Below are 22,553 nucleotides of genomic sequence, written 5' to 3'. Positions count from 1 at the left end.
CATTCCCAGCAGCGGGAAGCTGTGCGGCCCGGGCACAGCTCATTCCCAGCGGCCGGAAGCTGCGGGGCCCGGGCACAGCTCATTCCCAGCGGCGGGAAGCTGTGCGGCCCGGGCACAGCTCATTCCCAGCGGCGGGAAGCTGTGCGGCCCGGGCACAGCTCATTCCCAGCGGCGGGAAGCTGCGGGGCCCAGGCACAGCTCATTCCCAGCAGGGCGAAGCTGCGCGGCCCGGGCACAGCTCATTCCCAGCGGCGGGAAGCTGCGGGGCCCGGGCACAGCTCATTCCCAGCAGCGGGAAGCTGTGCGGCCCGGGCACAGCTCATTCCCAGCGGCGGGAAGCTGCGGGGCCCGGGCACAGCTCATTCCCAGCAGCGGGAAGCTGTGCGGCCCGGGCACAGCTCATTCCCAGCGGCCGGAAGCTGTGCGGCCCGGGCACACGGCATTCCCAGCAGCGGGAAGCTGCGGTGCCCGGGCACAGCTCATTCCCAGCAGGGCGAAGCTGCGCGGCCCGGGCACAGCTCATTCCCAGCAGGGCGAAGCTGCGCGGCCCGGGCACACGGCATTCCCAGTGGCGGGAAGCTGCGGTGCCCGGGCACAGCTCATTCCCAGCAGGACGAAGCTGCGCGGCCCGGGCACACGCACAGCGCCGGGGCGGTGCCGGGCAGGGCGGGGCTGCCGGAACGGCACGAACGCCGCTCGGGGGCGGGGCCCCGCTCGGCACTTCCGCTTCCGGCGCAGCGCCGCCCCCGCGACGTGTGTCTGGTCCCGGTGCCAAGATGGCGGCGGCCGCGGGGGCGGCGGCGGCGGCGGGGCTGTGGAGCGAGGTGAACCGCTGCGGCCAGAACGGCGACTTCGCCCGCGCGCTCAAGTCCGTCAATAAGAGTGAGTGCGGCGACAGTGCCGGCCCCCCCCCGCGGGTCTGCGGTCTCTGCCCGGGCGCGTTGGCCTTGTGGAGGGTCGCTGCGGTGTGGCGGGTGGGGGCCGCCCGTAGGCGTCGTGCCGGGAGCAGGGCTGCGGGGATCTTACTGTGTTGGGGCAGAGGGAAGAGAGGCAGCTGGGGCTCGGGCTCCGCTGCTGTACCGTGACCATCGGGTCCTTGTGTTGCATTAAGCATCCCTCGCTGTGCGTTAAACCTTCGGAGTTACTCGTGGGTTTTCCTTCCGTTTTGATCATGGGAGGAAGGAGGGCTTTTCCCCCGGGAACTGGAGGAGTGGTGTTGTGCAAATGGACTAACTGACTTGGGAGCAAGAGCAACAACTTCCTAGAAAGGGAGAGTTCCTGTTGAGATGTATTGTTTCGGTGGCTAGGCATCCAAAACGGGATTGCAGCATAAGGCACGTTGTGGTTATAAATTCTGTCTGTGCTGCTGGTAGGCAGTAGGGATTCATCTCCTGTCCTGGAAAAGCTGGCATCCCTGAAAAAAAATCAAATAGCAAAACACATGCCTCTCTTCTAGTTCTCACTCACTGTCATCCACTGGCAGAAAGTTTTAGAGTGTACAGTGACTCCCTGACAAGAGCCAGACTGTTATTCTGTACCAGCTGTTTTCCTTCCTGAGTATCCTTTACGTGGCACTGGGGCATTGGCACTGTGTTCTTTGCCTGGAAGTGACATGCCAAGGAAATGTTTGCCCAGGTCCTTTGGTGCAGCTCTCCTCCAGACATATTAGCACAGTGCATACTCCTGGTAAGTTCAGGATTTATACTGGATTATTTTATCCTGCTGGGGTTTGTTTCATGATCTGGGCCAAAAGCAAACCATGCCAGGATGCTTTAAATTGATGTGCCCACTCTCTAAGATGGGATTTTGCAGCTCTAATAATATGAGTCTCTTACAAAGCCTGGGTTTGTATTGGATCATTGAGTTGGTTCATTGAGTTGAAAATGGTTTCTTCTCCAGTACTGCAGATCAACAAAGATGACGTGACAGCGCTTCAGTGTAAAGTAGTGTGTCTTATCCAGAATGGGAACTTCAAGGAAGCCCTTGGTGTAATCAATACCCACACTAAAGTGTTAACCAGGTGAGTTGTGTGCTGCTGTGCTCTACAAAAATGTGAAACTACTGAGTCCCTGAGAAGCTGCTGCAGCTTCAGTGGAAAAAATAAGGCAGCAAAATAAAGACCATGATATGCTCAGAGACATTGGGGTTGGTCTTCTCAGTGACACATTTATTTATGGGAGGGGATGAGACAGGGTCTTGTCGAGTTTGAGACAGTCCAACATCTTGCTGTTGCTGTTGAAGGGATTGTCCCTAACTGAGGTTTTAGCCACCTTCATGTGCTGATTCTGTTCATAGATGTGGCTGGGTATTGTGGCTGGTACAAGGGAAGGGGACAGATCTCTCTGGGAGGGAAGTGGCAGTGAGCTGTTGGCTTTGCTTGGCTGTCTCATCATATGGCTCCTTGGGGTCCTTTGCTTTGCCAGCCTGAAGGAACTGCCTCAGCTTTTGGGGTGGTGCAAGCCCTTTGTGCATCCTCTCAAAACCAGCATGCTGGAGACAAATAGTGTTTGAGAGCAAGTCAAGCTTCTCATTTGTGTTCTTAAGATTCTAATTTTGTTCCTCATAAGGATGCTCTTTGTGCAATGACAAGGATGAAAAGTACTGCCCAAGAACTGGCTGGCAGCAAAATTTTTGTGTTTTAGATGCTGTTGTTAAGGAAATTCCCAGAAAGGTGTGTTGAAGTTATCAGTGTGATGAAACATACCTTTGTTTTTGTTTGCATCTGAATAACACATGATTACCCTGTTCACTAATTCCTCCTTTCCTGGGACAAAAGGAGTTTAATTTGAGTTTTTTAGCTTATTATTTTATTATATGGTGAGGAGAAGGTGTGTGTGTGGGTTTTTTTTGTTTGTTTCTTTGTTTGTTTTTTTTTTTTTTTTTTTTTGGTGTTCAACTGGTTTCAGAGTTCTTCCCATAACTTCTTTCAGCTCACTCTACTGTGTGTCCATGTCCTGCAGAACAAGGAAAGTGGTGGTTTTTGGTCTGTCTTGAAGTTTTCCTATCCTGCTGCTTTGGTTTAATTCTAAATGCCATTAATTTTTAAACTCCCTTAATACTCAGTTTAATCGAGATCATTTTAAATAGGCAAAGTAAAGCTGATAATAAGTGGCCCCAGGTATGAACTAAAGGAATTTCTGATTAATTTTTTTTTTGGTTTAAGTGGTAACTCAGGGTGGTAGGTGGAACATAGCATTCAAGGCTCTGCTTCTTTGAGAATGCTTCCCTGCTGGTGTGAGCTTGCTTTGAAGCCAATTTATGTTGGCAAAAGCAAATCCTTTTGTTGCAGTTCTGCTCCAATCATATTTCAAAATCGGTTAACATTACCTTTGTCTTGGTATCAGCCTGTAAGCAGGACTGTGTTTTATACCTTCTTCTCTCTCTGCGAGTCTATTATCTTTAAAGTTTGCTGTAACAATGTTTCATTGCAATGTAATGCTTTCTCCTTTAGAAAATGCCACGGAATGAAGTTTGCTATTGTTTTACCTTTTAAGCATTTGATTAGCATAATTAGTAGGCGGCCTGGAGGAGAGAGGATTTGGAATACAGTGTGCGTGCAAATGCCATTAAAAGGGAACCTTTTTTTTTGGGGTTATATGTGAGTACATGCTGTTGAATGGAAACTCCAGTGCTTGCTGTCAGCCTTTGTCTTATCCTTGCAGTGATGTTATTGCCTTTGAGAAGGCCTACTGTGAATACAGGCTGAATCGTATCGAAAGTGCTCTCAAGACCATTCAGAGTGCCAGCCAGCAGACAGACAAACTAAAGGAGCTTTATGGACAAGTGGTAATTACAAGCTTTTCATCCTGGTGGGAGTTTCATATGCTGGATGCCTCCTTGTCCCTCCTCTAAAGGGAGGGCAAGTATGGGGATAGAATTTCCTTCTCTGGCTTGAAGGTAAGGACAGGTACAGTTCCAGCTGCTCAAACTTCTGTGAAGCTTCAGTTGCCTATTTCTGGAGGCAGTGTCTCATCAAGTCCTTCCCACAGAACCAAAGCACTACATTTGTGACTTCTGTTCCATTCCTGGGTCTGGCTTGATACTAGCCATCTGATTGAGGAAGGAAGGAATCTGATGGGATTTGTTTGTGGTTCAGCCATCTGTTTGCATTAGATACCTGTTCAGGAATGGTTTGTGGGACCTGACGTCTCAGGCATTAAAAGTAATGCGGAAAAGAAGTTATAATTTTTCCTCTTCTTTTTTTCCTGGTTGATCAGAATGGTTTTGTGAAGAATTGGCTATCTTCTCTCAGCTGCATGAAAGACCATTCATTTAATTTCTTTCTTAGAGAGGCGATCTAATTTGGAAGAAGGCTGTTTTGGGGACAAAACTGAGTAAACTGCTGCTTTTAAAGAAGCTGTTTTAGGAGTAGGAGCTGTGTCATTTTTGTGCAGGTATCTGGTGTCATTGCTTGAGTCCTTGCAAGTGTAGTCTACATAGCTTTCCCTTAAAGATAGATGCAAATGTTAGTAATGTTCAGCTTAAAACATATGATGTTCTGGTGCCCCCAGTCCATGGGGAGGGAGGAAGGAGGCTGTAGTTACCAGCGTGCACAGAAAAATACTGTTCTGAGGGCTAATCCCTTTCTCAGTTGTACAGACTGGAGCGTTATGACGATTGTCTGGCTGCGTACAGAGATCTCATCCGCAACTCCCAGGATGAGTATGAAGAGGAGAGAAAAACCAACCTCTCTGCTGTTGTGGCAGCACAAAGCACGTGGGAGAAGGTGGTGCCAGTAAGTGAGTATGTATGTCTTTGGGTGTAAGAGTGAGAGTCAAGGAATAAAGGAATGCAAATTGTATTGGAATTGTGGATACTGAACAGAACAGAAATGTGTTCCTGTCTCATAAACATTCCTGAGCATGTTGAAGATCACTTAGTAGTTTTCCATGCATGGAGGAATAAATGCTGTTGTTATTTATGAATTATACTTCACCTTCGATCTCTAGAGAGCTTGTACTTTAGATGTTACAGCAGAGCAGGAAGTAGATCTTTCTGAACTGCATTAGCAGAACACTGTGGTGACTAGCACTTTTCTCTCTCATTACCCTCTTGCCCAGGGTTAAAGCCTAGTTGCTCTGATCACCCAGCCATGCTTGGGAATATTTTTGTTAATGAACAGTGAAGATTATAATGTTCACATTTGCTTAGAAATCCTTGTCTTTAGAGGTGCACACAGCATTTTCAGCTTTCTGTTCAGTGCTGTGGATCCGCTTTCTAATTCTCTAGACCAGTAGTTCTTAGTTGCCCTCTTGCACCAGCCTACGTAGTCCCCAGGCTCAGGCTGGAGTTTCCTTGCTGCCTTGTCAGTGGCCTCTGACTTTGTGCAGTGTGAGGGAAGATCCTTTGTGCTGCAACTTACTTGCAGATACGTGTGCCGTTAAATTTGCTCTTTAAATTTATTTTTCAAGGATTAGTTTGAATGTACAAGAAGACTCTGGTTTGTGTCTGTTGCCTGTTAAATCTGTCGGTGTTTATGCTAATGTAATGTTATATTTATTTTTCATGCTAGGAGGATTTAGGCCTTCGAGAGGCTACCTACGAGCTGTGTTATAACAGTGCATGTGCATTGATTGGGCAAGGAAAGCTGAATGAAGCAATGAAAAAACTGCAAAAAGCAGAAGGTAAAAGCTTGGTGAGGTGAGAGGGAAGCTTTGTGTGGTAGAAGTAGTTATTTGCTCTCTGTAGACAGAAATCAGAGGAAAAGAGGTTTTGAGAATTTAAAAACTGACCAGCAGCAGAATTTGTTGTGAAGCTGGTGTTTTTGGACAAGTATTCCTCTGCAACTCTTTTGCAGCATGTCCTGGCTCTCCTACAGCCCCCTGTTTTGTATTCAATAAGTTTGTGCATTTTTTTGAAGCAGGAAATAGATGTGAGTGTAATCTCATAAGCATGAGATGAGATTTTGTTAGTATGAATATGTACTTGAATACATGCTATAAAAGTTCAAAATACTTCATGGAATTAATTGGTATAAGCCAGTAAAGGAGCTTTTTAGCAAAGATGATTTTTTTCTATGGGGTGAAAGGGGGATTTTGTGTGTTTAAAAAAGATCTGGGGAGAGAACTAGGAAGGACTAGTTCTGTCTGATCTAATTGCTCTTACAGATAAATAGGTCAGTTCTGTCCCAGTTTTGATGAAGAATAACAAGTGTCCTATACAACTGATAAGCGTGTGTAATTTGAGCCTATGTCCTTTGATAGTAGTCCTTTGGAGAGCAAACAAGTGATATTCTGGTGAAGTATGAGAAAGTAAAGAAGCGACCAGTGTGGGTACTGTAAACTAACATAATTGCTGTGCCATAAAGAGTGTTGCCAGCTGAATATTGCAGGCTTGCAGCGCTTAACTCACAAGACTGGTGAGCAGTTGCAACTGATCCCTATGGGAAGAATCAGAAGCTAGGTCTAAGGAAGTTTGCTCAGAAGAGAAAATGAGTGTCTGGGAGGGACAGTATCTTCTGTGCCTTTGATAGTTCTTCTGCATCACCTAGTCTGCTCTCTCATGCTTAGTCCCATCCATCATTAGACTGGTAGTCTGCTGTGCCCTTGTAGTGCAGCAGAAATTTCAGGGATATATGAAAAGGTTCTATGTTCCCTCATGCTTCTTGCCTGGCTTTTTTTTCCCCTAAAAGCCTTCTGGATTGTGTTTTTCAATTTGTTTTTCTTTGTAGAGCTGTGCCGCCAGTCGCTGTCAGAAGACTCTGTAAGTTCCTGGTGTTGTTTTGGAGAGTGTTTGCTTTGCTGCAGGGGAAGCGAGGGTACAGTGACAAAGTGCAGAGAGCCAGAGCCAGGGCTGCTCTGCTGGTGCCAGCTTGTGAGACTGGGGCTGCCATCATGGCTGTTGCAGGAGGGCAGCTGGCACCACAGGCTGTTTGCTGCTGTGCTCCTTGCATAGTTGCTTGTCCTGGTGCAAGTAGAAGGGTTCAGGTTGTGTGAAACCTCCCTGTGACCTATCCCCTGTGACCTATGAACGTGCTGAGTGGGTGGCAACAAACGGAATTTGTAGCCAATTGTTGCAGAGTGGCAGATTGAACGTACAAGTTAAGGTAATCTTCAGTTTCTAGCTGGAGTGGGTCAGCTTTCTTCTAGTTTAACTCAGATATGCTTGTGTTTGTGCTGTGGCTGCAACCTTAACCTGTGGTAGCTGGGGCACTTTGCTGCTAATACTGCCCAGGAATGCTCACAGATGTTTGCCAGCAGAATATGGAAGCTGGAATAGAGGTGAGATAGCAGCTTTTTACTTTTTGCTTTGATTTTCCTTCAGGATGTGACAGAAGAAGACATTGAGGCTGAACTGGCTATTATTCACGGTCAGATGGCTTATATCATGCAGCTGCAGGGACGTACAGAGGATGCTCTACAGCTCTACAATCAAATAATCAAGTTGAAGTAAGGGATTTTTTTTTAAAACAAATCCTCAGCCTTCCATCTGTGAGAGACTGCTGTTCAGTAACAGTACGCTTTCTGCTTTTCTTATCTGCAGGCCAACAGATGTAGGACTCCTTGCTGTCATTGCAAATAATATCATCACAATTAACAAGGTATAGAATTACATTGCCACTTATACTGTGGTTAGTCAGCTCGCTTCTCTGCTTCTGTGGAGAGAAGGGAGATAATCAGTAAAGATGTTTTCTTAAACAGTAGTTAAATTGCAGACCCAGGGACCTTTTCTTCTTCAAGGAATGTAGTGAAATCTTCTCATGGTGTGTGATTTCTGCAGGACCAAAATGTCTTTGATTCAAAGAAAAAGGTGAAACTGACCAATGCAGAAGGTGTTGAGCATAAACTCTCCAAGAAGCAGCTCCAGGCGATTGAATTCAACAAAGCTTTGCTTGCAATGTACACTAACCAGGTAGGGGAAACTGATCTGCAATAAGTAGCTATGGATTAAATCCATGGGAGTTTGACTGGGCAAAAATGGAGATGCAGCTGTTCTGTTTCAGAAGCTAGGGTGACTTGATTTAGGCACATAAGTAAGCAGAAAAATAAAATCATCCCTAAAAGCACAACTGTCTGTTTAGTGACTTGGGTATTGCTGTAGGGAGGATGGTGTGGAGATAACTAGAAGACAAAAAGGATGTGGGGGTTCTTATATGTGTCTGAAGGGCCACTAAGAGGACTTCTTGGTTCTTTGTACTCATTTCAGGGGAGTCACTACTAGTACCTCTTCTTAGATACTGTTGGTTTCTTAGCCCTGTGTAAGGTGCTCACAGACGTTGAGAAAAGTGTGTTCTCTCTTTCCACTCCAGGCAGATCAGTGCCGCAAGCTGTCAGCAAGCCTGCAGTCCCAGAGCCCCGAGCATCTGCTCCCTGTGCTTATCCAGGCAGCCCAGCTGTGTCGTGAGAAGCAGCATGCAAAGGCCGTAGGGCTTCTGCAGGTAGGTTAAGAGAAAGTTGGCCACGCACCATTTAAACCTGTGTGTTGTGTTCTCCTGTGCTGTTTTCCCTTAGTTTGTTTTGTTTGGTTTAAATTTCCAGAGGTATCTGACTCCTTATTTTGGTTTGGTTTAATGCTGCTGGAAAGCCTTCACACTCAATTGAACAATTCTGCTTTTAAATGGAAATATTTCCCTTACACCTATGATTTTTATGCTTACAAAACTGTAGTAGACTTCTAGGGTAATAAGCAGTAGGCTTTGCTACTCTGCTTACAAGCAGTTTGCGATACCCTTCTTTGGAGGGAATGAGTGGCCTGGGACAGAAATCTGAAAGGGCACACCTGGTGGTCCTTCTCTGCTGTATGCTGAAACCTGCCTGTGCTGGAAAGCTGTCTTTGGCTCTTGCTAGCTTGCTGTGACTGAGCATGACATATGATTTACCAAAGCATCAGCCTGGTGTCCACACACAAGTTGAATTGTTGTTTCTTCTGACTCTCAGGACTTTGCAGACCAGCACCCTGCCAATGCAGCTGAGATCAAGCTGACGATGGCCCAGCTAAAAATTGCTCAAGGTATCTAGTGTCCTCCTTTGTTGGGAAGTGTCTGCACATGACAAGGGTACAAGGGGTAAGAAAACCAGACTTCAGGGCAATCTTTGCTGCAGTCACTGTTGTGACAGGGGTGCAGAGCAGATACTTTCAATCAGGTAGTACATATATTTAGCAGGATGTTGCTGATAACTAATGTCTGGATACACAGGCTCCACAGATTGCTGGCAGAAATGCCTGCAGTCTCTGTGAAATGCTGAATCTCTTCTGGGGCAGGATAATTTTGGGAGCAGTGTGAGGCTCCATAATGGTACCATTACGGTATGCAGTCAGGCAGCACAGACTTGAGCCTGAAGAAAACTCCCTGGTAGCCAAAGCTTGCTCCTGAACCCTTGCAGGATGTGACAAGAGCAGAAGGGTCCATTGTGTGGAGGCCTGTCCTTAACTCCTGCAATGGAGGAGAGGTTGTGAGAAGGGGAATTGTTCTATCCCCACTGTTTGGCTCTAAGTTCACTGGTGGGATCAGGTGTTGTGATGCCATTCAGAGTGTGTTCTTCCTTGTCTCCTAGGCAGTGTCACCAAAGCCTGTATGATCCTGAGGAGCATAGAAGAACTGCAGCACAAGCCTGGTATGGTAAGCAAAACTCCGTCTGGACTGTGTAAGGTTTTTCCCTTGTAGGAGAGCTTTGCACTGCTTGCTCCTTTTTGCCTCCCCCATGGCTGCCGCTTGACTTGAGTGTCTGCAGGATTCCTTGTCTTGGACAAAGGTGGTATTATAACTTGCTTCAGGTAGCCTGAATGTAGTTACAGGCAGAAGTACTCTGCCTGTCAGAGAGATGCTCTCTGCCTATGTTCCCACTACCTGGTAATCTCTCAGTCCTGCATGTTGCCTGGATTTACTTGCATAACATGACTGGAGCAGCTGCTGGTTGCTGGTAGGTACTGTTGGGACGTTTTAACAGCAGCTTTAGGACAGCAGGCCTTAGGGGGAAAGTGCTGTTTTCCATCCCTGCAGCATCACCTTGATCTGCATGCTTATCCACACCTGCTATTCAGAAAAGCTTGATGGCGTTGTAAATGCTCTCATGTTCAGCAGGAGCATCTTGAACAGGGGCTGATAGTTGGATCTGTTCCAATTGTAAGTGTGACTGACAATAATTGCAAGTTAACAATAACAGCTCCTTACCCTGAGTCACCTCTACTTGTGACTGGGATGTCAGCAAATGGATGGTATCCTTATAAGCTCTTTAGTGCTGATTTCTTTTTTCATAGCTCTTGGGGTAGAGAATGGGGAATGAAAAAGGTTTTCTAATGAAACTGGTATGCAATCTTAAGCTTGTACCATAGGAGAAAGATGTTGGGGATGTTCCTTTGGGAGTGACTTGGGTAGGAAGATGTGGCCTGGGTATCCTGCCTGTTAGCACAGCTGTTCTTTAGGGACAGAGCAGAAAGCTCACACTGACTGTTTTTGGGAAATCCCATTGTTTAACTGCTGAGACTCTGGCTGTAGACAATTTGCATGAAGATCTACTGTTTACTGCTCTTGAATGTTTGCAGGTGTCTGCGTTGGTGACAATGTACAGTCATGAAGAGGATATTGACAGTGCAATTGAAGTCTTCACACAGGCTATCCAGTGGTATCAGCAACACCAGGCAAGTCAGACCAGAGGAGCTAGTGTGCAGGAATCTGTCCTGGATTTTCTAGCCAGTCCAATTCAGCTTTTCATGTTGATGCGTAGCCACAACAGTTATCCAGTTGGGGATTTGGAGATATGTGAGCCCCTGTTTTGTGAGCATTTATCAGTAATATTTTAGATGTGTTACAAATAGGGAGCAGCAACTCCTGTCAGATTAGGAGGGTGGCATCAATGGATGCCTAAATGTAGCAATCAGGACTTCTCCCTGATTGGAAAATATGGTGGAGCAGCAAGCTGCCTTGTCACATGCAGTTCTGCCTCACTTCCCACAGTGCAAAGGTGGTCTACTTTCTGCATGACAGATGTTAACTCGGTTCTCTTTGGCCAAGCCTCAGGTTTATTAAAGCCAGCTAGAGCTGGGTTCCATGCTGTGATAATAAGGAACTAATTATGGCTGCTGTGTCTTTCAGCCAAAATCTCCTGTCCATTTGTCACTGATAAGGGAAGCTGCCAACTTCAAACTAAAGCATGGCAGGAAGAAGGAAGCAATCAGCGACTTGGAGGAGCTCTGGAAGTGAGTTGGGTGGTTGCTGAGCAGCAGGTCTCCACCCAGAGTCCTCTGCAAGCTGTCTGGTGGCAGGCAGTGTCTGTCAATTTTGATTGTCTAGTAGCTGTCCTTTAGAGTTGCTTTTGCATGGGGGCTTCAATGCAAGACTGTATTTTGTAAGAAGAGGAGATAATTTGATCTGTAGTTGATGTTCACTTGAAAACCTGGTAGACTTATCCCAGAATCCTCTTGTGTGCAGTGAACATTGCTCTGGGGACTAGAATGCATTTTTTTTCTAGTGCTACACAAACATGGTCTAGGTTTTAGTTTCTATTGTGCATTGAATGGGATCTTATATTGGGGGAGTGTTAACTTGCCTTTGCTACTGGGTTTTTCCTCTTCTATTGCCTGCTTCATGGTACTGTGAACTTGCCTGCACCTCCCTTAATCCACACCAGTGATGTTTAGTGGTCTGCTCTGGAGGAGACCACATCCTAACATGCCTGTCCCCATAGATAGCAACTGTGCTCCAGCAGCAACTACTGTGTGGTGTTACCAGTCTTTGAGATGAGTAACATTGGTAACTTGGTCCTTTTCTGATTTGTTTTTTTTTTTTTTTTTTCTCTAAAAAGGCAAAACCCGAAAGATGTGCATACTCTGGCGCAGCTCATCTCTGCCTATTCCCTTGTTGACCCTGAAAAAGCTAAAGTGTATCCTTTTAATGGTGGTGAAAGAGGTGTTTCCACGGTATTGCTTCCTTGGATTTTCAGCTGTGCAGGGAACTTGAGACTCACTCTTACGCAAAGAAAGGCAAGGAACCTCTTTGGAACAGCTACATATCCAGGTCAAGTTGTCTGGAGCTACGTTAGTTCTAATTGGCTTCATTACTGTGATATCTCAGGACCCTTTTATCTTTGGCCTCCTTGTCTTTGAGAATTAGTAAGACAAGGTGGAACAAAAAACGAAAAAGAGCACCTGCATCTTTTCTGTTGGAATCTTAAATCTGTGGTAATAATGCAGGACTGATACAATATGGTGAAGCTCTTGCTTTCCCAAAATCTCGTTCACATACTGCTTTTGTCACCTGAGCTGCTTTCACAGGAAACTGTTCCCTGTATTAAAGAGGGAAAAATGAGGCAGATGGTGATTAAGCAGCTCATCCTAATATGTGTAAGAAGCTAGTGAGAGAGATGGAAATAGTTCTGTAGGCCTGTCTGGTGTCTGAGTCGTTAACGGACAGAATTTATTTAAGCTGAGGTTGCCTCTTGCTGTCTGGAAAAACATGGGTGTTTATGCTCGTTCGTTTGCATCCCTGAACTCTTCCCTTGCAGTCTTAGCAAACACTTGCCTTCCTCAGACACCATGTCACTGAAAGTAGATGTTGATGCGCTGGAGAACTCCCATGGAGCAACCTATGTTCGGAAGAAAGCTGGGAAGCTCACTGGAGACAACCAGCAGAAGGAGCAAGGGTAAAGCAGGCTGCTATATTTTTTATTTCATTTTATTACTATAGCTTTGGTGCATTCTTCTTTGGGGTGCTTCAAGAACCACACTTGGTGTGGTGAAGGCATTGCTGTAGAAGGCAGGCTGGTGGACAGGGAGTTGTTTGACTGCAAGGAGCTTCATGTAGCAGCAGACCAAATTCTTAGAGACATGGGAATGGTTTAGCTTCTTCCAGAGCTAGTTTTTAGTTAACTTGTCTGCTTTGTGTCTGCTATGTCACAATGTCTTGTTTTCCTTTCAGACAAGGGGAAGTGAAGAAAAAGAAGAAAAAAAAGAAGGGTAAGTTGTATTTCCTAGCTGTTGACACAGCACAGCTCCAGAGAGCTCTCCAGATCCTTTCTTCAAATAGCCAGCCTCCAGGTCCCTAGGAGCTGGAGCCCTTTGCTAGGACTGTGTCTCTGGGAACCTGGATCTTCATGATAGCTTGTTTGGTGGGGCACTTTTCCTCAGAAGTGGGAGTAACATCCTGATAGAGTGATGTAGTTGCTGGTCTCTTTGTACTGCCTGGCTACTGACATCCCATGCATGTCCTTTGGTGATGCCTGTAGTGTGTTGACCCTGATCTCGTTTCTTGGCACTGGATGTTCTGCAGGAAAGCTGCCCAAGAACTACGACCCCAAGGTGACTCCCGACCCTGAGCGGTGGCTTCCAATGCGAGAGCGGTCCTACTACCGTGGACGGAAGAAGGGCAAGAAGAAGGATCAGGTTGGCAAGGGGACTCAGGGTTCAACCACAACTGGCTCCTCTGAACTGTAAGTACCTGTTTTGCAAGGATTGATGGGGGATTCACTCCTGGGCAGCTGGGAGGGCTGTGTTTCTGCTGCTCTGCTGCAGCTCTGTCACCACACCAGCTGCGGGTGACATTGTACTTTGCTGCTTGAACCTGCTACCAGCTGCTCTCCTTGGAGATCCCTATAGGTTCCTGAAAACCAGTGTGATAGGATAGGCATGCTTGAAGGTGCCAAGGTGCAAATTAAATTCTCATAGTCTTTAAATGTGCTTTTCCTTTGGCAATGAGATGAATTTTGCATGCTTTCTCTTGAGCAATTTGCTTTCAAGGCTTCTGGCAGCTGCAGAACCATTAGCCATGATTTGAGAAAACACTGTACTTCCTTCTAAACTGACATTGATGATTTGAGCTGGAATCAAGAATTACCATTATGTATGAAGCCTGACAGCAAGATGGTGCCTAGCATCTGAGAGGAAGGATGCTGGGTTTGCATTGCCTAGGAGTGGGACCTGAAAGGCTTCTTGTGTGTTGCATGAGCTGTCACATGTCTATTAAAAAGTTAGCATTTCTTTCATTGTCAGTGACTTACACCATCTAGTGAACATCAGTTAGAAGGTGATTGCTGCCCTTTGAGACATGCTCCCATCCTCTGCCAGCTCCTTCTGTATGTTGAAGCCTCTCCTTGCATAAGTGCCCTCTCATACTTAATACTTGCTACCTAATGGGGCAGCTGCTGCTTTTCACTGTCAGCTCCCTGCATTAGTACCACGTCTTGCAGGTGGTTGTTGAACCCACACGGTGCCTTTTTCTCTTGTGCTTTCTCTTCCTGCAGGGATGCCAGTAGAACTGCCAGCAGCCCACCTACCTCCCCTCGGCCTGGCAGCGGGGCAGCTGTATCGGCTACAAGTAACGTCATCCCTCCCAGGCACCAAAAACCCGCGGGTGCCCCAGCCACCAAGAAGAAACAGCAGCAGAAAAAGAAGAAAGGGGCTAAAGGAGGGTGGTAAAAAGCAGGATGTGTAACCTCCCTCCTTCAATACGTGATGCTGGTTGCAGAATAAAGGTCAAAAGCGCGTGCTGGCGAAAGACTTTGCATCTGGATCTCTGTCCTGCCTGTCAGTGGTCTGGGGGGAGATGGGCTGGTATAGATGCCATGATCTGTCTGCTCACCAAGTTCACTTCCTCACATTTTACCCCACTGTGACTTGGGTTGTTGCCATCAAAGTCAAACATAGCCCCTAAGAAGAAATCTGTTTCTGTGTTGCCAGACATTTAAGAGATATGAGATAACCAAGAATTTCTTAAAATGCAGTTTCATGCTCCTCTTCCATATGTCAGTTTAGGCCTTTAGCAGATTTATCTATGCATGATGCAGGCACTGTCTTTTATGTCAGTCAGTCATTAACCACTAAAGAGCAAAGGCACAAAGCATTTTAGAAAACAACATCTGGGCTTTATAATACAGGATAAGAAGGGGGATAACGGGTCTGTTGGGAGAAAGCATGGTGAAGTGTATGGCAGCAGATTCAGTGTCTCATTTTCTGCAAGCCACCTGCCTTATTCTAAAGGGCTTGGCAAAACAAAGGTGAGCAGAATGTGTGTGGTTGTCTGAAGTGCGCTTCCTCCTCTGGCCTTGATCCTATGTTCCTACAAGTCTTAGGTGCTGGGTTTATGAAAATAAAGAGTGGTACAGCAGCAGGTCAGCTTAAGCTTTGGTGGCTCTGGAGAGGGACCCAGAACACAGGAAATCCTCAAGAAATTGACACCTTTGAGACTATAAGTGCCCATCCTGCATTCAGCTTGCACATGCCTCTTGGCACAATGGTTATTTTGGTCTGGATCTTTAACACCTTACTGAGGTGTTTCTCTGTGTCTGTGCAGGAAGGCTATTGATGGTTCTTGTGAAGTTGCAGCTTTGCTGATTGTTGTGTCCTTATCTTCTGATGACCTACTTGCTGGTAGAGCATGGGAAGCAAAAGAAGCCCAGGAGTTAGGATAAACACATTTTTCAACAATGAAAACAACAGTGTGTTATCAATATTTTTCCTGTACTAAAGACAAAACACAGTAATATGCCAGCTACTAGGAAAATTACTAGGAAAACTAATTTCAGCTATGGAGGTGTAAGTTCATGGTTTGCAGCATGAAGCTTCAGCAAATCCAGCTACTCATCCTGAGCAAGTAAAGCTAAGCAAACAGCATACTAAATCATACAGAATTATGACTATGTATCTCATTCTGCTGAAAACTTATTCATGCTAAACTACTATCAATTCTGACAGATAAAATTCTGGTTTGATCTGAATGTAGCCAAAACATTTTTCCAGACACAGACTGTCAGTGGGTAGAAATGGTACCTTGGAGAGGGTTGTCAGATGTCAGCCCAAAGGCAAAAGCTTCTGTCTCTGAAAGAATTTAAAGCAAAGGCCTTAAAAGGTAGGGACTAGGGGTCATGTTACTGCAGCTTAAGGGAAAAACAACTCCTGAGTCTCCTGGCAGTAAAAATCTACTATGCAGAATCAATTTTTTTTACCCTGCCTGTACAGTGGGAATATCTGAGAAGGGGGCTGAAAGAAAGTGTGTTGTCTGAAAGACAAAGGAACAGAGCATAGAGTAAGAAGCCAGTTGTATGAATGGCTGGCAGGCACTTGCTGCCAACTGAGTGCTGAACAAAAAGTGTTGTTTTAAATTATTTCCCTGGGAGCTATGCCTCCACTTAGCAGCTGATGACTACAGGAAAGCGACCACTCTCCTGCAGCAATCCCATGTTTGGAGGGGAGATACCGGAGGAGAACGCAGCTCTGTTCTTCAGGCATCTTCTCTGGTGAAACCTAGCAGAAGCCCTGGCCTGATGGAAAGGCTGACTCGTGACAGTGCTGGAGCTCTGTCCCGGGTACCTGGACAGCGTCCTGAGCGCTGCGCCGAAGCTGGGCGCGCAGGCAGAGGCAGGCTGGGAACGGCTCCCGCGGGGGCGGGAGCGGGGGGGTGCAGCAGCGGGTGCGCGGAGCCCGTGGCTCCCGCTGCCAGCGAGAAGCCGCCTGCGGCAAGGCTCGCTCTCTTTCATTGCCACTGGCGTGTTCCAGCCTGGCGCTGGGAGCCCGGCTGGCTGCGGGGGGCGCTCTCCGTGCGCGGTGCGGGTGCGCGCTGCCCGCGGCCCGCGGCCGGAGCGGCGATGGACCCCCGCCTGCGGGCGGCCGCGCTCTGCGGGGCGGCGCTGGCCCTGGCGGGCGGCACGGTCGTGGCGCTCCGGGCCTGGGCCCGCTGGCGGAGCGACGTCTCGCTGCCCGCACGCTGTGCAGCTGCCGCCGCCGAGCAGGTACCGGGGCCGCGTCGGGGCGGCGAGCGAGGCCGCGGGGTCGGGGTACGCCCGCTGGGCCGCCCGGGGCCTCCCGGCGTGGCAGCAACGCCCGGCCCGGCCTGGGCCTCCGCCGCCTCGCCCGGCGGTGCCCTGGGCCGCGGCGGGGCGGTGGCCGGGCCAGGGCCGCTCTCCCCGCTTTGCTGCCCCGCCATGCCCGGGGCCGGCTGGTGTCCCGGGGATCCCCCGTCGCTGCAGCCGTGCGCTTGTGCCGCGGGAGCCCCTTCACCGCGAAGGGGCTTTTGCTGTGCCCCCCAGGCCCCTTGTTCAGCCTCCTTCTTTCCCCCAGCCCTGCTAAGCTTTGCTCTTGCCTCGGCTGCCCGGCTAATTGCGCTGCCCGTCGCTTTGCAGGGTAAAGGACGCGGCAAGCAGATCCTGGTGCTGGGCCTGGATGGGGCTGGGAAGACTAGCATTCTGCACTCCCTGGCAACTAACCACGTCAAGCGCAGCATGGCTCCCACCGAGGGCTTCAATGCCATCTGCGTAAACACCGAAGAGTCCCAGATGGAGTTTCTGGAGAGTGAGTGAACCTGTTTTAGTATTGAACATATTAAATGAGTTCCTGTCTTGTACCTAAGGGATCAGGCACATAGTTTTAAAGCTCAATGTCCCCACATGCCTGCTTTGATAATGTGAAGTTGTGATTATTTTCTCCTTGGGGATTCTTCTTTCTTACCCAGCCTCTTTGAAGGAGAAGACACAATGGTGTTAGAAACCAGTTTTCATTCAGCCCTGACATTCTGGGAATTCTGCTCCCAGAGAGAGATGAGTAATAAACCTGATTGGGTGAAACCAGCAGAGGTTTCCCCAATAAGCCCTGTGTTATGGTCTGTAGCTGTTGTACTGCTTCTCCTTGGTGCTCATGCCTGACAAAGGGCAAGAGCTACAGAGAAAAAAATAATAAGTGAAAGAAGAGAGGGGCAAGAGAAAATCTTTGTACCCTTTCTGTTCAAAAGCCTCATAAGTGGTGTTTTATAGTATTTAAACAATCTTTTGAATGTCTGTAGCATTTTGTTAAAATTTCTGTACCGTCATTAGCTCTGATTAGCTTTGTGCCTGCAGAGGGTGTCTCCTGTGATGCCTTTGGTGCATCACAGCTGTTTGAGGTGCAGCTAGCTGATGGGAAAGGTGGAGGCCCTGGGGTCAGGTCACTTCCTGATGCAGAGAGGCTGACATCCAGCCTCATCAATGCCTGCCTTCTGTAGGGGCAGGAGCTGTTCATTGCTTCCTGCTGTTTCTTGCACTATGCTGTACCAGTGCTCAACTGGCTCAGTTGGCAGTTAGCCCATAGATGCCTCTGTAGCTTTAACAGGTCTAAAGGAGTTGTGCTGTTCCCAGGTAAGTTTTTGTGGTGTGGGGATGAGGCCACTTAGACAGAGTTTCATTCCCAGTCTTACTGCCATAGGAGTTTCTGCAGTGGCTTGGGGAGATCAACTTTAGAGAGATGCTTGTAGTCTGTGGCCCTTGTCTGGTATGTAAGAGGGTGTCTCCTACTGGGATGTGCTTTGCCTGTCTGAGCCCAGAGAAACCCACAGCGTCTCTTCTCCTCCCTGGGGATGGTCTGGGCCCAGCACTGCACACACCACAGCAGAACCTGTTGTTTCTGAGTCGTCCTTCCCTCTCTGGTCCAGGTTGGTAGTGCCTGAGATGTGATGGCTGCGATCTGACCCATGGGAAATGCAATGTCTCAGGCCAGTTTCAGCCAGGTAAATCCGTGCATGGCTCTCTAATCTGGTTACTTATGCAGTCTGTACCATTGCCTAGTCCAGGGGTTAGCAGCCTATGCTGTGATTGCATGGTACGAGGTGATCAGCAAACAGCAGGGGTTTTATTTTGCTGGCTTAGACAGTGGAAAACTCTTCTTTTTCTTTGTACCAGCATACAGATAACTGGATGGTATCTTGTCCTCTGCAGGTACTAGCAGCTCCTGGCTTCTGCTGAGTTCCTACAAGTTTGGGGGAAAAAAATGTTCTCTGTGAGGTTGCTGACCCCTGGGTTATGCTATGCATGAATACACATAACAAAGGGAGCAGTGCTGAGCCCTGCAGTATCACAGTACATAATTGGGCTTCTGTCTCAAACATTACATGTCAGTCACAGCCCTTTGGCTCCTTTCCACAGTGGCAGACTGGCAGGTACATTGGGCCACTTGAAGAGGCAGGTATGCTGTAGTGGGAAATGCTACTTCCCTTTCCATATTCTTGAAACTACTGAACCCTTTTGACTTAAGTGAAAGCAAAATTGTTTTGACACAAAGCAGTCAAAGAGGGCAATAAAAGATGGCTGTATAGTCAGACAATTTTGAAAAGAGCTTCTGTGGATAGGGAACCCCAGATATATTGCTTTGAAAACTTGCTACTTTTGAGAGGCTTGCACATGCCTTTTGAGCACCTCAGTACTCTTTGAGCAAGTTGTCCTGCAGTGTGCCTGGAGAAGACCTAGAGACCTGAAAACAAATCTGAAATACTTTCCCCAGAAAATTGTTTTAAGACCTAGTTTTGAAGGTGAACAGCTTTCCTCTGTATCCAGCAGTGATCCTCTGTATCTCATTTCTCCATGAGAAATGGAGAAATGGATGCTGTGCAAAGATTACTCCAAAGGGTTGCCTGAAGAGTCTGCTGGGATTTGATTTTTCTCTCTTTGTTAAGCACCTCTGGTTATTTACAAAACTGTGGGAGTTTTGAGCTAGTTCTTAGTGTCATACAAATACAATGAGAGCCCTCCACACCGCAGAGCTAAATTTCTCCTTTGGAAATTATACACCTTCTTTGTCTTAAAATGAGATGGGCATTTGGAGACAGGCTATATGGGGACGTTTGGTGTTTATGGACACTGAACCATTTTCTACTCTCCTTACTTACTTGAGAGCAAGAACCAACAAGGCAGAAAGCAACCGTGAAGAAACTGAACCCAGAATCTTCTCAAGATAAGAGCTTAAAAAGGAAAGACTTTCCCCCCCCCCCCCCCATACTTCATGGGACATGACTGGGAAAAATAAAGCTGTTTTCAGTCTTGTGTACAGTAGCCAAAATACTTTGATGTTTTGGTAATCCAAATATGTCGTGGTTTTGGCCCAGGGCCTGCTGTCTGCACCTCTGGGAGCAGTGCTGCTTGAATTACTTGGTGAATTCTGTGCTGCTGTCTTCTCTTCCAGTCGGGGGCAGTGAATCTCTGCGTTCATACTGGAAGATGTACTTGCCCAAAGTGCTGCTGCTGGTCTATGTCGTGGACTCGGCTGATCATGCCAGACTGCCTATGGCAAAACAGCTGCTTCATCAACTAATCCAGAACAACTCCACCCTGCCTGTGGTAGTTTTGGCCAACAAGCAGGTAAGAGTTCCCTGCTGCTGCCACAGCTTGGGCTGGCAGCAACTTTGGAAACAGCAACAAAGCCTTTCAAGAGAGGCTTAATGCCTTTAAGGAGGGCATAAGGCTGGGAGTCTTTCTGACACACCTGTTGACCACAAAACAAAAGAATCTGAGGTTGTTTTGGATCTGCAAAATGCAGGTCCTGTGCTTGGTGAAGATGCAATCAGAGCTGTGGGTGGAAACTGCTGTACAGTTGCAAGGTTTGGGAGGTTCAAGGGAGACCACAGTTAGATCTGAAGTTAGGTTTCTGTTCTGAGTATCTGCCTAGAGGTACCACTTCACCTAGCAGCTAAAAAGTGAAGCACTGTTGTTTGCCTTCAGACTGTCTGGTTGGTTGCTCTTCTGAAATCTGAGAGAAAGAGCAGCTTTCCTCACAAGGCAGTGCTTCCCCCTAAGATCTTTGTGGAAATCTCAGTGATTGGTGCTGTACCTGGAAAAGAATTGGGCCTCTGGTACAATCAGATGACAGAAGGGCCCAAGGGTTTTAATCACAGATTCTTTTCTGTCAAGGTTGTATGCTCAGTTTGCTCTACATTGTTACCTCCTAAATTTCTAGTAACTGAGTCCCGTTACTGGTAGTCATTTATGTTACTCCTGAACACAAGTTCAGGCTTGGGTTTCATCAGACTCAAATGGATCAGAAACACTGGTATCTGAGAAGGTAAGCAGGGCATGATTGTTGTATATTTGCCCTATTCTTGTAACTCTTTGCTGGGCACCTGGGGTCTTGGGCCATCTGTGCTTTTGTCTGCCTTGTGCAGGTGGTCTTAGATAGCAGAAACAGTGGAATTAGTGTAGAAATAGAAAACTGTACCCATATTTCTTCAGGAAGAAATTAGGTTAGAAATTAACTCTTTTCCCCAAGGCATTTTAGGACATGGGAAGTGACCTCATAAAACGTACATAAGAATGGTGCCCCAGAGCCTTTGGGACTCTTTCCCTCCCTGGACAAAAGCAGTGGCTCAAAGTAGGAATGGTGCCACCACCTCTTGCAACTAACAGGCTTGTTTTATTTTTGTGTAACAGGACCTCGAAGGTGCATATTGCATCACTGATATTCACGATGCTCTGGCTCTGTCTGATATTGGGGACCAGAGGAAGATGTTCTTGATTGGTACCCATGTGGCAGAAGATGGCTCTGAGATCTCCTCCAGCATGAAGGATGCCAAGGAGCTGATAGGGCAGCTGGTTTTGGAAACACAGTGACAGCTCTTTTCTTACAACATGGTGTCTGCAGCTGAGGGAGAGCAGGTGTTAGTATATGGTCAGTTTGCTTGTGTGGCAGCTGAAATGAGCAGATATGCTTTCCTGGTGGGTGTGGAATTCCTCTTAAAGTGGTATCTAGTTGGTAAGGAAATCTTAATTTATAGTGGTTTGAAAATACATTTGAGAAGTGGTCTATTTTTAGCATATTTGTAGGAGAAAAATAGTCTGTCTCTCAGGCAGCAGATTTAAGGGAAAATATAGCTTATGGGTTAGATAATTTCATGTCAGGTAGGAATCAAGCACTGACTTCCATGGAAGAAAGTTGCATCTAGTGAATTTAACATGGCTTGATGTCTCAGGTTAAAGTGAAATATGTTTACTTCACAGATTTTACAGAACCCTTCCAACAGTGGTGTTCTGTTAAAAATGAGTCCTCCCTTCTTGACAGTGTCAGAAATTTAAAGTGCTGCAACTAGTGTTTTTGCTGCTGTGTTGGACCCAGTTGTTATGAGAGTGGCAAACTGGTAATCTCTGGAAATTGGGTTGGTTACTGTTTCTTCAGTGGGTAAGGACAAGAAAATGAAAGCAGTAATATATTAACTGTTTCTTTGCCTACAGGCAAAAGACCAAAATGGTGTAATTAGAGGTAGTGACTGGATGCTTTTAATTTAAATTGGCAGCAAAGGTGGAAGACTCGTCCATCAGGTTGAGCAGCTTATTTTAAGCTTAGTCCAAGATGTCCTCGAGCAAGTAGTCTTACTTGTGAAAACCCTGTTGTTTCTTGACAGTGGTTTCTGTTAGCATAGTAGGTGAGGAAGGTGACAAGCTGCTGAGGAGTGTCACTTTCCCAGTGTCCTCCTAATTATACTCAAAGGACATGACCCAGGAGCTGTCCTGTAAAGGACCTGTTTTGCACCTGCATCTATTGTACGAGGCTTCTATAGTTTTGTCCTTTGTAACAGATGCATAAAGCAGAAAATTCCACCCTAACCACTGGTCCGGACTGCTCTCTTCTCTTCCGGTTGGGGAGCAAGATGTTGGGGTGCGGGAGGCTCCCGAGGCCTCCCTGGGACGGCCAGCATGACAGGGGTGCTTGTCACCCGTGGGCAGAGGCCGGGGCCGAGCGGCCGTGCCCGGGCCCGCCGCGGCCGGGCGGGCGGGCGGAGCCGTTGGGCGGGCCGGGGCGGCCGGGCCATGGCGGCGGCCGGGGGCCTGCACGGTGCGTGGGGCCTGCACGGTACGTGGGGCCTGCACGGTGCGTGGGGCCGGGGCGGCCGGGGG

General features: G+C 47.5%; 2 protein-coding genes across 4 annotated transcripts; both read left to right on the top strand.

Moving 5' to 3' along the window:
* The first annotated feature begins 727 nt into the window (after positions 1-727).
* SRP72 (signal recognition particle 72) lies at positions 728-14,428 on the top strand. The gene is made up of 19 exons (XM_021532598.3): positions 728-882; positions 1,900-2,020; positions 3,663-3,786; positions 4,592-4,735; positions 5,513-5,624; positions 6,671-6,702; positions 7,264-7,388; positions 7,483-7,540; positions 7,720-7,851; positions 8,249-8,377; positions 8,877-8,949; positions 9,495-9,559; positions 10,483-10,578; positions 11,033-11,136; positions 11,742-11,819; positions 12,441-12,578; positions 12,854-12,891; positions 13,205-13,364; positions 14,175-14,428. Exons 1-19 carry the CDS (start codon positions 777-779, stop codon positions 14,347-14,349), a joined length of 2,010 nt encoding a protein of 669 aa, XP_021388273.2. The 5' UTR covers positions 728-776; the 3' UTR covers positions 14,350-14,428.
* A 2,086-nt stretch (positions 14,429-16,514) lies between these two features.
* On the top strand, positions 16,515-22,262 carry ARL9 (ARF like GTPase 9). Of its 3 annotated transcripts, none has more exons than XM_021532651.2 (4): positions 16,515-16,658; positions 17,049-17,217; positions 19,852-20,027; positions 21,093-22,262. In XM_021532651.2, the coding sequence occupies exons 1-4, from the start codon at positions 16,515-16,517 to the stop codon at positions 21,270-21,272; spliced, it is 669 nt and encodes a 222-aa protein (XP_021388326.2). In that variant the 3' UTR covers positions 21,273-22,262. The 3 variants fall into 3 exon arrangements, with proteins under 3 accessions (XP_021388326.2, XP_077639060.1, XP_077639061.1); XM_077782934.1 differs by lacking the exon at positions 16,515-16,658 and adding an exon at positions 18,329-18,403 and having other exon boundaries at positions 17,136-17,217; positions 19,775-20,027; XM_077782935.1 differs by lacking the exons at positions 16,515-16,658; positions 17,049-17,217 and adding an exon at positions 18,335-18,403.
* Positions 22,263-22,553: the final 291 nt, after the last annotated feature.

This window comes from Lonchura striata, chromosome 4 (assembly GCF_046129695.1).
Source record: "Lonchura striata isolate bLonStr1 chromosome 4, bLonStr1.mat, whole genome shotgun sequence".
NCBI classification, from domain to species: Eukaryota; Metazoa; Chordata; class Aves; order Passeriformes; family Estrildidae; genus Lonchura; species Lonchura striata.
The sequence above is the reverse complement of the archived record's forward strand: the minus strand, read 5'-3'. Positions and strand labels throughout refer to the sequence as shown.

Coding starts and splice junctions, on each gene's coding strand:
- SRP72 (XM_021532598.3), top strand. CDS start 777: ATGGCGGCGGCCGCGGGGGCGGCGGCGGCGGCGGGGCTGTGGAGCGAG. Junction 883..1,899: donor GCTCAAGTCCGTCAATAAGA/GTGAGTGCGGCG, acceptor TTTCTTCTCCAG/TACTGCAGATCAACAAAGAT. Junction 9,560..10,482: donor TGCAGCACAAGCCTGGTATG/GTAAGCAAAACT, acceptor GAATGTTTGCAG/GTGTCTGCGTTGGTGACAAT.
- ARL9 (XM_021532651.2), top strand. CDS start 16,515: ATGGACCCCCGCCTGCGGGCGGCCGCGCTCTGCGGGGCGGCGCTGGCC. Junction 16,659..17,048: donor CAGCTGCCGCCGCCGAGCAG/GTACCGGGGCCG, acceptor GTCGCTTTGCAG/GGTAAAGGACGCGGCAAGCA. Junction 17,218..19,851: donor CCAGATGGAGTTTCTGGAGA/GTGAGTGAACCT, acceptor CTTCTCTTCCAG/TCGGGGGCAGTGAATCTCTG.